The 13,077-nt window shown below is 35.3% G+C and overlaps 4 protein-coding genes across 4 annotated transcripts; all 4 read right to left on the reverse strand. All coding sequences in view use genetic code 12, as the record gives it.

The window, feature by feature from the left end:
• Positions 1 to 154: 154 nt before the first annotated feature.
• Positions 155 to 3,136, reverse strand: CSE1 (importin-alpha export receptor; the record flags this gene model as incomplete). The annotated part of the gene is made up of 1 exon (XM_001528299.2): positions 155 to 3,136. One exon carries the CDS (start codon positions 3,134 to 3,136, stop codon positions 155 to 157), a length of 2,982 nt encoding a protein of 993 aa, XP_001528349.2.
• A 1,129-nt stretch (positions 3,137 to 4,265) lies between these two features.
• Positions 4,266 to 5,279, reverse strand: VRG4 (GDP-mannose transporter into the lumen of the Golgi; the record flags this gene model as incomplete). The annotated part of the gene is made up of 1 exon (XM_001528300.2): positions 4,266 to 5,279. One exon carries the CDS (start codon positions 5,277 to 5,279, stop codon positions 4,266 to 4,268), a length of 1,014 nt encoding a protein of 337 aa, XP_001528350.2.
• Positions 5,280 to 8,021: 2,742 nt separating this feature from the next.
• ADE4 (amidophosphoribosyltransferase) lies at positions 8,022 to 9,626 on the reverse strand (the record flags this gene model as incomplete). Its single annotated transcript, XM_001528301.2, has 1 exon — positions 8,022 to 9,626. One exon carries the CDS (start codon positions 9,624 to 9,626, stop codon positions 8,022 to 8,024), a length of 1,605 nt encoding a protein of 534 aa, XP_001528351.1.
• A 1,595-nt stretch (positions 9,627 to 11,221) lies between these two features.
• DHH1 (DExD/H-box ATP-dependent RNA helicase dhh1) lies at positions 11,222 to 12,544 on the reverse strand (the record flags this gene model as incomplete). Its single annotated transcript, XM_001528302.2, has 1 exon — positions 11,222 to 12,544. One exon carries the CDS (start codon positions 12,542 to 12,544, stop codon positions 11,222 to 11,224), a length of 1,323 nt encoding a protein of 440 aa, XP_001528352.2.
• Positions 12,545 to 13,077: the final 533 nt, after the last annotated feature.

Genomic DNA, 13,077 nt, shown 5'->3' on the forward strand with positions numbered 1-13,077 from the left:
TCAGCAAACAAATTTCAAGGTAGATTAACAATTTTTCAGTTCATTTTTTTGGTTCATTTATTCTTTATTTATTTTTACTTTTACAAATTGAAAACTTCGTTTACATCGCCTCTAATTTTTTTCTTTTTTTTTATTCCTTTACTTTTTTAACCATTTAAAAACCCAATTTTTTCAAGCTTTCCTGTGTTTCGGGATTCAATTGCTGAAGAAAGGTGATATCCACCTTCTTGATATTCAGCAAGATTGTCAGTTTGATGACACTAAAGTCATTGGTTTTTATTTGGGAAAGTGGATCGTATGGCTGGTTTGTAATCGAAACCAATCTGGAATAATTAGAGCCAAAGGAAGCAAAATCGGCATCGAGATCGTTAATAGTCCCACTACCACCACCAATGGCAGAAAATGTAGTCAGTAGTGGGCCATTATGGTTACTAGCACTTCCTTTACTGATTCCCTCGTATGTCTCCAAATTCTTTACAAGCCTTTCAATAGTTGGAACAATCATATTGGAGTAACTAGATGCAAAGCTAGCATTTGTAAGTAATACGCTAACTCCTATATTGACAATCTTCTTATCTTGTAAATTAGCCAATACTGACGATGTAGGCAAGATAAAGGTTTGATAAATTTGTGCAAACAAGTTAGGTTGCACGGAATCAATCAATTGGATAATAAAACTGCCTCCACTCAATGCATCGCTATTCAAAAATTTAGCGTCGCTAAGATTAGCTGTCGTTAAGAGATTAAGAAACACAACAAATCTCTTGACATACTTGTCGGTACGTGATTTCTGTAATCTTGTCAACATCAATCTTGCAATATTGCTCATGTATGGTTGTAATGATTGCAAGGGGACATTGAGTAGTATGCTTTGTATTAAATCAAAACCGTAAACATCATTTACTTTGCTTGCCAACAAATTCTGAAAGACTCCCAATAATGGGGTGAGGTGATTTGCGGCAACAAAGTAGCTTGGGTCATGTTCAAGGATCGAGATCAAAAGCCTGGTAATACCTGGCACATTACCTTTAAACTGCCAAACTGAAGGCGACATCAACGGTTGGATTAATGTCTTGTAAGTTTCTGGAAGTCCACTTGCCTTTGGGTAATTCTCCAACAAGTAAGCCAAAATTTGGAAAGAATAGGGAACAAATTCTTGTACATCTTCCCCCAAAATGCTCAATAACCCAGGGATGATATGTTCAATATATTGGTTGATGTTTGTTGCATCCTGAGAAACTCCAAACTTGATTAAAAGACCAAGCGATTCAAAAATATAGTGTGAGAATTTTGGGTTTGATGGGTTCTTGGCGGTGATTTTCAAAATCTGCAACAACTGGTCAACAATCACCATTCTTTCTGTAAATGTGTCTTCACACGTATTTAGGATTCTCATGATACATTTGATCAAAAATTCGTTTTCTGCCAATTTTTCTGGCGAGGTGTTGCTATTGAGTAAAATCAAGTTGAAAAGATTCGTCAAGAGTTGCATCACAAAAGGTTGTATATCATTCTTGTTGAAAACAGGTTGATGGTTTTGACTAAAGTTTGTCATTGCAAGCAATTTCTCGATTGTGATTGCAGCATACGTGTACACCACCACATTGGATTTGGGGTTGAGGTGGTTGATCAATAATGGAACCGTGGTTAAAAGCTGTTCTTTGGTCAATTGATTTCTAAATGTGAAAATATACTTGATAGCATCAACCTGTAAGATTGGATGAACATTGGAGGACTCGAGATCATGGGCAATATTGATGGAGAAAAATTTAACAACATCAACAAGAACATTTGTTGAAGTAACACCAATGTTTGTTAGGTTTCCTTTCGTAGCCAAGGAACTGAAAAGATATATAGCTGTGTCCTTATTCTTCCAGTCACCACTTGTGGAATGACTAAGAAATTGATCAACGTATTTCATCACCGTTGTTGTTAATAATTCACTGTTGAGTTCTTTTAATTCTCTCAAAAAATCTGTGGCACTTTTCCTTCTCGAGTCAAAGTCAGAACCTTCGAGATCAGACCTTACATAAAGTATAGGCTCGTCTTCAAACATTTCTTCATCATTCTCGCGGAGCATAACATTTGGAAGAATGATCTTTTCAATGATTTCATTAACCGATTGTTCGCTTTGGAAAACTCCTTGGTATTGTGGGATTTTAACCACTGAGGTGAGAAATTGTAGAGCCTTAACAACAAGTAAATCAAACTTTGGCTGTCTTGTGACAAAGTTGTTGATTAATTCCCATACAGACGTAATGAACGTTTGTATAAGTGGTTCAAATACATCGGCATATCTAGTAACGTATAAAGATAGTAATTCAATAATAGACGTTTTCAACTTTATCAAAACGTCAACTTCTTCATCTTCATCCTTTTTTAGCAAGAGGGGGTTATCATACACCAAGTATTTGTGAATGATTGCCATTAATTCGTTCATGTGGTCCTCAAAAAACTCTGGGATATCTTGGCAATTGAAATCGTAATATATTTGCACTAAAAGCAATAAGTTTTCAAAGTATATGATCAATTGTGCCTCATTGTCTTTCAGCTTCTCAATCAATTGATCAAGCTCAATAAATAATTTTAAAAATGGTTCAACGAATTTGTCCAATACCAATTTGATCTCCAAGAATAAATCATCTGATCTAAACAATGGTCTCCATTTCTTGAATATCGAGTGTGACACAAGCAAAATGGCTTTGTTGTTTACAAAGTCGGTCAATGATAATTTCTGCACAAGGATATCTATTAAATCCGGCCAATTTTGAGGGAAATCAGATTCTGCAATTAAGGTGATGGCTTCTCCAATCTGAATTTGTAATTGATTTGGTAACTTTATCATTACATCGATAATCTCGGACTTGATCTTTTGGATATCTTCTAGGGGCAAAAGATAATTTTGGCCATCTTCAGTGATCCATTTGCGTTTCACCAAATTTTTAAAGTATAGTGCACCAGCCAAGCGCACAGGCATTGCTAGATTGGTAGATGCGATGATGTGTAGTAAATTGATCGAAAAGCCAGGCTCGTTTTCAATTTGTTTCAATATTTTTTCCGCATCTTTGGAGTATTGTGGAATCAAAGATTGTTCAAGGATCTTGGGGATGGCCTCTAAAGTGTTTTGAGCTGACATATTCACAAAAACTTCTCTTTTTCTTTTTCTTTTTCGTTCTTTCTTTCTTTTTTAATCTAGTCTATGACTTTGAGTAAAGTTATTTATAGGTTTATGTATTAGATAGTATGGGAAATGTTTCTTTACCAGTAACTCAATTGACAGTGCAAAAAGATAAGAACCAGAAATGGCGAGTTAAAGATTTGTTTTGGTAAATGGTAATGCAAATGCAAGATGACAAAGCAAAAATGGAGTACTAAAAAAAAAGGAGAACACTGATAAATTCGTATTTGTGAGATTTTTTTCTTTTTCTTTTTTTTGTTTGTTTATATGTTTGTTTGTTTGTTGTTTGTTGTTTTGGTTTTGATGTTCTTTTTAAATATGTTTTTCGCTTTTGTTTTAGTTGTTGTTGCTGTTGTTGTTGATGATGATGATGACGGGGGAGGGGGGGGAGAGAAGATGGTTTTAGTTACTTTTCTTGAAGAGAAAAAGTTTGGCAACCAGAAAAATAAATAAACTGAGAAAACTGAGAAACCTAAGAAAATTTGGAAAACAAAGAAAAAAAAGGAAGCAAAAAAGAAAGCAATTGCAAAAGGTTGATATGAAATTTCGGTGAACGCGACCGAGAGCGCGTGCGAGAATGAGACGGAAATACAAGATGACGACGTAGAAGAAGAGACTCATATAAATCTAAAGTAGAGAAATACCGAAAAAAATGATGAATCGAGATAAATTCAGGATAAATTCAGGATAAATAAACAATGCAGATCTTTATACATCTACTCTATAATGGTATGGTTTTAGTCAATGATTGCAAGAAAAGCCCACTCTCAGACAAAAAAAAAAGAAGAAAACAAAAACTCATCAAGATCGCTTTAAATACACCATCGATGTTTTTTTGTCACCCTCTCTTTTTCTCTCTCTTTCTCTCTCTCTATATATATTTATATGAAAGTCCAAAAAAAAAAAATGAAAAAAAAATTAGAATTGCAAATAAATCACTGGGATCATTATAATATTGTACAATTCCATGTCCTTCTCTCCAAATTTTTATTTTCTGTTCATTTCTTGTTGTTATTTTTTTTCTTTTTTTTTTTTTTATTTATTTTTGGTTCATTTAGTTACTAATCATTTGATTGTCCCTCAACATTTATTTCGAGGTTGGCAAGACTTGTGCTTCCTTTGCTTGCTTTTGCTTGGCCACCGAGTATACTAAACCTGCAACAAAACCGACAAAGATGGAAGAAACTGACCAAAAGTTGACAGCAGCTTCGAAAAAGATCAACCCACTCAATGCAATTGGCAACTTGTTCAAAGCGCCCACCATGGAGTATGTAGTGGATGAAGTAACTCTGACACACCAAGCACTACAGTAGGAGATGGCAATGGTGGAGGCACCACTCAAAACCATGGCAACAATGACAGCGGTTCTGCTTTCTGGTGGAAAGTTTCTTTCCAAGTTTGCAGCAGACCAGTCTTCAAAACCAAAAGTGAGAATCAACAAGATTGGCACAGACAACAAATTGTTGTAAAACACAGTGTCGAAATCCTTAAAGTTGGTCAACTTGATTCTCTTTCTCATAATCAAGACAAAAGAGGCGGATGAGAAACAATTGATGATCATCCAAAAGTAACCCAAGTACATTGTGAATTGGTCATCGCTGGTCTTGACCTCGGCATTGTCACCCCAGTAAGCAATGATCGAGGAGAAAACCATCAACAAGAAAGAAGACAAGGTCATGGGGGTAACTTTACCACCAAACCAGAGAACTTCACCGTAAGCAATCAAGATGATGGTGAGGTTCTTGAAAATGGTGTAGACTGGGATCGACAAGTATTGCAAAGCTTTAGAACCGGTGTAGATCATACCAACCAACAAGATAACAATGGGCATCCACTTTTTGGCTTCGTCCTTGTTAAACTGTCTATAAGTGATGACGTTTAAACTCTTCAAGGATGCAATAGTAGCAACACAAACAAATGACTGGACAGCCAAAAGGAAGAAATTCAAGTTAAAGTTTAAACCTGAAACAACATACTTATTGGTGATTGTCATCAAAATGGATGAGAAACAGTATGCAATGATTGAAATTGGGCCTGAGTTAACAATGCTGTTGGCGAACGTGTGGCTGTTGCCCAACTGTGGTGAGCTAGATTTTTCCATATTGTTGTAAGTAGGTATGCTGGAGTTGTTATTAGTTTTGATAAAAAACTTTCTCTTTATTAAGTATGCTGATTGTCCCAAGATATAAAACAGGATAATTCCCATACACTAGCTAGGACACAGCGTTAAAATGAAGATGTACTAAAGCACAAAAGAAAAAGGATAAAAAAGGATAAAAAAGGAAAAAAAGGAAGAAAAATATATTATTCCTTGAAAGAGGAGAAACGTGGCTCGAGGAGGAGGAGGGGGGGTGGGGAAAGTGAAAAGATGTGTCTGTGTGTGTGTCTGTGTGTGTGTGGAACCGACGGGTAAGAAAGGTGAAGGATAGATCTTAATATGATTAATCCAAGGGAAATCCAACTTGTAGTTATTCAATTCAAGAGAAAGGAAAAGAAGGAAGATAAAAAGGAAGAGAGAGCAAAAGAGGAAGAAAAAGGACAGGATAAATCTGGTGTAAGTGTCAGAGGTGAGATTTGTTGGATCTTCTTTATATTCCGTATTGAACGTTTTTTTTTCTTTTTTTTTTTTTTGCTTTTTTTATTTTTTATTTATTTTATTTTTCCTTTCTTTTCTTTTTTAATTTCTTTTATTGTTATTATTATTATTATTATTTTGCTATGTGTGTGTGTGTGTGTGTGTGTCTTTGTGTACATTTGTTTTCATAATGTTTTTTTTTTTTCAACTGTAAACAACAGAATATATGGTTGTTCAGTATGTGTGTTTGGATCTAATACCAGATACGTGTCGCCTTGTTCTTCTTTTTTTTTTTTTTGGAGAAAAGAATGCGAGTGAGTGAGTGCACGTGACCAGATATGGATACATATATCAAGCGTAGTGAGATTAAGATTAAGAGTGAAAAACACGTCTAACTATGTACTAATTCTCTTTATGTTTCTGTTTTTTTTTTTTTTGTATCTGAAAAATAAGCGGATCAAGAGATTGTAGGAAAGATGAGGGAAAAGTATGGTAATGAATGAGATTCATTTGAATATAGATTGGCATCATGAGATGATATCAGGCATCTATGCATATTACCAAGATAGATGTGTTTATTCGGCATGTTTGTATTTTTTAATTTTTAATTTTTTTTTTCCTACTCCGTATCGTCTTCGTGTACTATTCTCCAACGCATTTGATATACATTTTAGACGTTTATACAGCTACAGCTACAGCTTCTCTCTCTCTTTCTTTTTTTTTCCCAAAGTACGCGTGTCTCTGTGTGTGTGTGTGTAGAAACAGATGCATCCTCTATTGGGCTATTATTTGTTCAGATTTGGATACAGTGTATACAACAGTGTACCCACCAGAGTATACAGCACTGTATACCACACTGTATACACCAGAGTATACAACACTGATACAGCACTGTATATTGTAGATATATATATACACTTGAAAAAAAAATACCAAGATTTTGTCAAAATTGTTCGATTTCAGGGGGTCAAAAAAGAAAAAAAAGAAAAAAGAAAAGTTAACCAGAAACTAAAAAAAAAATATGTAAACAAATTAGAACAAAGAAAATAGAAAACAAAAAAAAGACATAATAATAATAGTGACAATAACAATAACAATGTATAAAAAACTAATTGGATATAGCGGAAGCTACAAGAGGAGTAGATCCAGCGCCTGCTCCAGTATTTAAAAGACAGATATTTTAACAAGAACTCAAGACAAAGTAATAAAGAACAATGAATGAAAAATAACAAAACAGAAAAGAAAAAGAAGCCTTTCATGAGATATACAAAAGTACTTTGTCATGTCTAGTCTTCTTTTTTTTGAAGGAGGGTAGGAGATTATCCTATATCCTACCAGATATTATCTACCTCCTCAGTATCATCTTCTGAGTTAATACTGTTAAATCTTCTTTCCAACTAAATCTCTTATTCGATCTTTGCACAAGGTAAAATGAAAACTTACTCTTATACATAGAGTATACAGATGGCTGGATGGGCAAGTGTGGGTGTGGGTGTGGGTGTGGGTGTGGGTGAGTGTGCGCGTGGAGCGGTATGAAAAAAGTGAAGGAGGAGAGTGGACACGGTCAGTATAGATTTGGAGGAGTGCGTGTGTGCCTGGCAGATTATGTGTGGCTTAACACCAAACACAGACACCGCCCAATAAATAAGTCGACATTGTCATTTAAATTTTTTTTTTTCTTTGTTTATTTGTTTTTTATATTTTTTTTGATCAACAATATAGTTTATGTTACGCATTGCAAAGGGAGAAGTAGAACTACACACACAGAGAGAGAGAGTGTGTGTGTGCGTGTTTATATGTGTTGACTTTTAAACTACCAACGACTACAACCTATTGGAATGACAACGGTACAACTTTTAGATAAAATGTACTCAGTAAAACTCATGATGAATCAAGTGAGCAATACATACATCTGAACACACATAGACACAAGTGAATAAATGGATTTACACACATACATGTTATTTATACATGTTGCTCTTTTATTTTGGCTCATTTTCTTTTTTTTTTTTTTTTTTTTTTTTTTTTCATTTTCGATTTCATTTTCATTTCCATTTTTTCATTTTTCATTTTTTCATTTTTGATTATTACTTCTATAAACTGAAATGTATTGAGCGCTTGTAATTTTGATAATTCCACTTCCATCCCACCCCTCATAGGATGAAAGCGTCTCTGTCAGAACTGAAATAAGTTGGGTTTATCGTTCCCAATATTGTGAAACTAAAAGAGGTTAGCATTCACACATAACTCGTGCGTACCATACACTAGCTAGTGATCACCATTGTTGTATATACTAATATCAACTTCTGCCTTGACATCAATCATATCTCCTTGGTCAATACACGCATCAACACTAAACCCATCAACTGGACCACCATTCTTGGCCGCTTCTATACGCTGGTTCTGCGCCCTAATCTTTTCTAGTTCCTGTATATAATTGTCCTCGACACCAGTAATGTAATTACCAGTGAAAACACCAACTTCAAATTTTTGCACCTCAGACGTTTTACAACACTCAACGAGGTCTTGCAAATCTTGATAAATCACCTTATCGGCACCAATAACCTTGGAAATCTCCTCTTCATCACGGTTAAAACCAACCAAAGCCTTTGTGTCTGCCAAATCAATACCATAAATATGGTTAAACCTAATTGGTGGAGAACACGATGCAAAAAATACCTTTTTGGCACCAGCCTCTCTAGCCATCTGGACAATTTCCTTCGATGTAGTACCCCTCACAATGGAGTCATCAACCAACAAAACATTTCTGCCCTCAAACTCTGAATCCATGGCATTCAACTTTCTGCGCACTGAAGATCTTCTCTCCTGTTGGTTGGGCATGATAAACGTTCTTCCGATATACCTATTCTTAACAAAACCTTCTCTATATGGAACTCCCAAAGACACGGCACATTGGAATGCACTGGTCCTTGCAGTATCAGGAACAGGAATCACTGCATCAATAGTCTCATCACTAGGTAACACCCTCTGAATCTTTTCAGCCAATTTGATACCCATCTCAATTCTGGATCTATAAACTGATTTACCATCCAACACAGAGTCTGGTCTGGCAAAATACACATACTCAAAAATATCTGGAGCAAACAATTTCGGCTCAACAACTTGCTTAAACTCTGGAACACCAGTCTTTTGGATAATCACAGCTTCACCTGGGTTCAAGTCACGGAATTTTTTGAAACCGTGCGCTTTTAACACCACACTCTCTGAGGCCAACATGTAATCAACTGATTTCTCACCATTTGCACTCTCAACAACACGCTCACCAATTTGCAAAGGTCTAATACCATTGGGATCTCTGAAACCAATTATACCATACCCAGCCAACATCGTGATACAAGCATAAGCACCTCTGATTCTCTCCATCGTTTTGGTCAAAGCAGTGAACAAATCACCATTATTAACTCTACTCTTGTTGAACTTATCCAACTCGGCTGCAAAGACATTCAACAATAGCTCTGAATCTGAATCGGTGTTGATATGACGATGCACCACTTCGTCCAAATATTGTCTCAATTCGATCGAGTTGACCAAGTTACCATTATGACTCATTGAAATACCATATGGCGAATTAACGTAAAAGGGCTGTGCTTCAGAACCAGCACTAGAACCAGCAGTAGGGTAACGCAAATGGCAAATACCCATATTACCAACAAGATTCTGCATTCTTTGCTGAGTGAACACATCGCGCGCCATACCATTACCTTTGCATTGGTAAAGACGGCCTTGCTTACCACATGTGACTATACCTGCAGCATCCTGGCCCCTGTGCTGTAAAAACATCGCACCTTCAAATAACTCAGGTGCAACATTGATGGCCTGGTTGGCCAATACTATTCCCAAAATACCACACATTTATATGCTCAAGTCTCTATCTTTGTAGCTTGTCTAAACACAACTAGATCCTCTGTAGAAAGTAAAGTAGCTGTCGAAGAGTTCCCAAGGAATCTTGAAAAAGAAGAAAGAAAAAGAAAGAAAAAGGAAGAAAAGGAAGAGCAGATGAAACAGAGGCAAAAGAAAAGGATTTAATGCAACACATATTGTAATTTCTTTTTATTCTTTTTTTTTTCAGGTGGAGAGAGTGAGTGAGTGAGTGAGAGAAATTCATATTAAATTTACTTTTTTTTTTTATTTTTTTGTTTTCTCTTTTTTCATTCATTCACAAAAGCGATGAGCGCAGGTTAACCTGAATCGGAGAAACAAAAAATTTAGATAAACCGTTGGAGAATTAAGATGAAGATGCAACGTTGATGCCTCGTAAGAACCTGGCTCAATCCTTAGTCTTAATTTTATGAAAAAACCAGACTTTAGAAAAGCGTAGAGAATCTAAGAAAAGAGAAAAGTAAAACGAAAAAAAAAGAAAAGATAAATGGACTTGAAGTTTGGACTACTTGCTTTGACCCTTTCCTTTCTTTTATTTTATTACTCTTTGTTTTATTTTTTTTCTTCTTATCAAATCATTTTGTATTGCTTGTAAACACAATTGCAAATTTCTGAGTGGATACTGTTTCCTTGTCCTTCATAATTTTCATATTTTGTCTTTGTCCTTTTTTTTGGGACTTTTCTCACGACACACCTAGCGCTTCCCCACAAACGGAGTCAAAGATAATTTAATCACAAATTAAAACGTAAATTGAAAACAAACAAGAAAAACTTATGGATGAAGCTCTCCATGACAGATCTTACATAAAATTGAGGACAAAGAAAAGTAGAGCGAGAGAGAACAAGAGAGAGAGAGAGTGTGTGTGAGAGAACGAGAAATAGAGCGTGCTGATGCGACGTCATATTACTAGTCCCATTTTATTAACTTCTTGCAATCGAAATCTCACAATCTCACAATGCTTGCTGAACATAATTTACCTCACATTGATGGTGCAGAAATGCCTCACAACGATATTGAATTTATTATCATTTCTTAAACACATATCATACTTACACTATGTACCAAAGAAAAAATGACCCTTCATCAAGAAAAAACATCTCTTTTCGCAATCGCTGGTCTCCAAAAAAAAAAAATTCAAAAAAAAGCCAAAAAAAAAGTTAAAAAGTAGTTTCACCCAAGTTCCAAAAAAAAAAAAAATTTGAAAATAGTGGAACCGTAGTTCATCTTTATGTGAATAATTCTTGCAGAAATGGATACATCCAAATTCAAACAACAACTTTCACCATGCCAAAAAGTTCAAGCTTTTTTTTTCTTTCTTCTTTATCTTCTCCATTTCTTTTTATTATTTCATCTATTCTCCATTTCAAGGATGTTCACCCTAAGAAACGGCAAAAAAAAGCACGCAAAAAAAACATCTCCAACAAAACCCATCAATTTCATTATTACTTTAAATTTGTCAATTTGCCAATTTGCCAACTTGCTAATTTTGTTAAAACAATGACTCAAAATCTCAAAATGTCATCATTTACAAACTCAAAATAACAAACGAATAAATGCCGTTTCTCTACTATGAAGTAGTTTGTTGGTGGTTGTTTACACCTACACCACTACCACCATTCTTAACTCTTGCCAAGTCCTCGGCCTTGAAGGGTCTTGGAACTGCGTCTTCGTTTTCAGCAACATACAACGATTTATCAATTGTTGCTGGGATAGGCTTAATCTCAGTGCCCAATTCTTGCTCAATCTTGTATAATGAGTATCTATCGTTCCAACTCATCAAATTAATGGCCAAACCCAAGTGACCAAATCTACCAGAACGACCAATTCTGTGCAAATAAGTCTCTGCTGTTTTAGGGAAATCAAAATTGATAACCACATTAACAGCTTGTATGTCAATACCTCTGGTCAACAAGTCGGAACAAACCAAGTTTCTAACTTTACCCTGTCTAAACTCGTGAAACACCTTGTTTCTCGCTTGCTGAGGCATCTTTGCATGCGAATAATAACATGAATATCCAAGCTCAGTAATCTTTTTTGCTAATAGCTCAACTCGGTTTGTCGAGTTACAAAAGATGATTGATTGATTGATTTGTAATTTGGAAAATAATGTGTTGAGACAGTGCAATTTTTGTCTCTCCTCAACAAAGGCATAAAACTGTGAGATACCTTTCAATGTTAATTCATCCATAAGATTAATCTCATATGGCTTGTTCAAATGCTTCTCCATAAAAGCTTTCACGGTAATTGGGAAAGTAGCACTAAACAACAATGCTTGTCTATTTTGTGGGAAAAATTCTAAAATTTGTTCTATTATTCCTTTAAACTCTCGTGACAACATTTTATCAGCCTCATCCATTACAAAGATAGGACACTCAGACAAATCTGCAATCTTTCTAGAAGCCAAATCCAATACTCGCCCTGGTGTTCCAACCAAGATATGCACGGGGTCGTTTAATCTAACAATATCATCTCTTAATGAGGTACCACCCGTGGTAACCATACATTGTACTCCCAAGTGCTTACCCAAAGTCCTTACAACCTGAGACGTCTGTAATGCCAATTCCCTGGTGGGGACTAATATTAATGCTTGGATTTTGTTTAATTTTGGTTTGACTAGTTGTAAACATGGAATTATAAACGATGCTGTTTTACCGGTACCATTCTTGGCTCTCGCAAGAACATCCCTTCCGGCCAAGGCCATGGGGATCGACTCTTCTTGAATGGGGGATGGCTTTTCGAATCCGGCTTCAAAAATACCCATCAATAATTCTCTCTTCAAATTGAAGTCTTCAAATGATTTGCCCTTGGTGTTTAACACATCCTCGGTCTGAGGTCTAGTGTCCTTCTGTGGAAGATTTAAATCACTCTTCCAATCGCTAGTTTCTGACATTATGTTTATTGTTGTAAAAATTAGTACTATAGTATTGTAGTTTATTTACTTGCAACCAAAAAATGAGAATATGTCACAAGATTCAATAAACTTTATATGGTAAGTTGTAGTAGGTTATACTCGTTGATGTGTATGCGGCAATGGCAAGGTTTTGAATTTAGTAGTAATATTGAATAGTGATTCCAAAGTTTGATAATTGGTGATTGATGACTGATGATTGATTAGTGATGAATGTTGAAAATCAAAAATAAAAAAAGGAGATTCAAATATCAAACGGGAAAGTATTCAAAAGAATAGGAAAGAAAAAATTGTTTAGCTTTTTGTTTTTTTTTTGGGAAAAAATTTATATAAAAGAATCTAGTAGAATATCTAACCGTTTAACTCAATAATATTGATCTTCTTTAGACTTTCAGCTAGTTGTGGAAGATTGTGTGAAAGATGTACTGTGATTGTTGTAGTGATTGTGGATGTTTGCTTGTAGTAATTAGTAAAGCAATTGGTGGTGTATAGACTTATTGTCGGGTGTTGGAAAC

Source organism: Lodderomyces elongisporus, chromosome 1 (genome assembly GCF_030384665.1).
Source record: "Lodderomyces elongisporus chromosome 1, complete sequence".
NCBI classification, from domain to species: Eukaryota; Fungi; Ascomycota; class Pichiomycetes; order Serinales; family Debaryomycetaceae; genus Lodderomyces; species Lodderomyces elongisporus.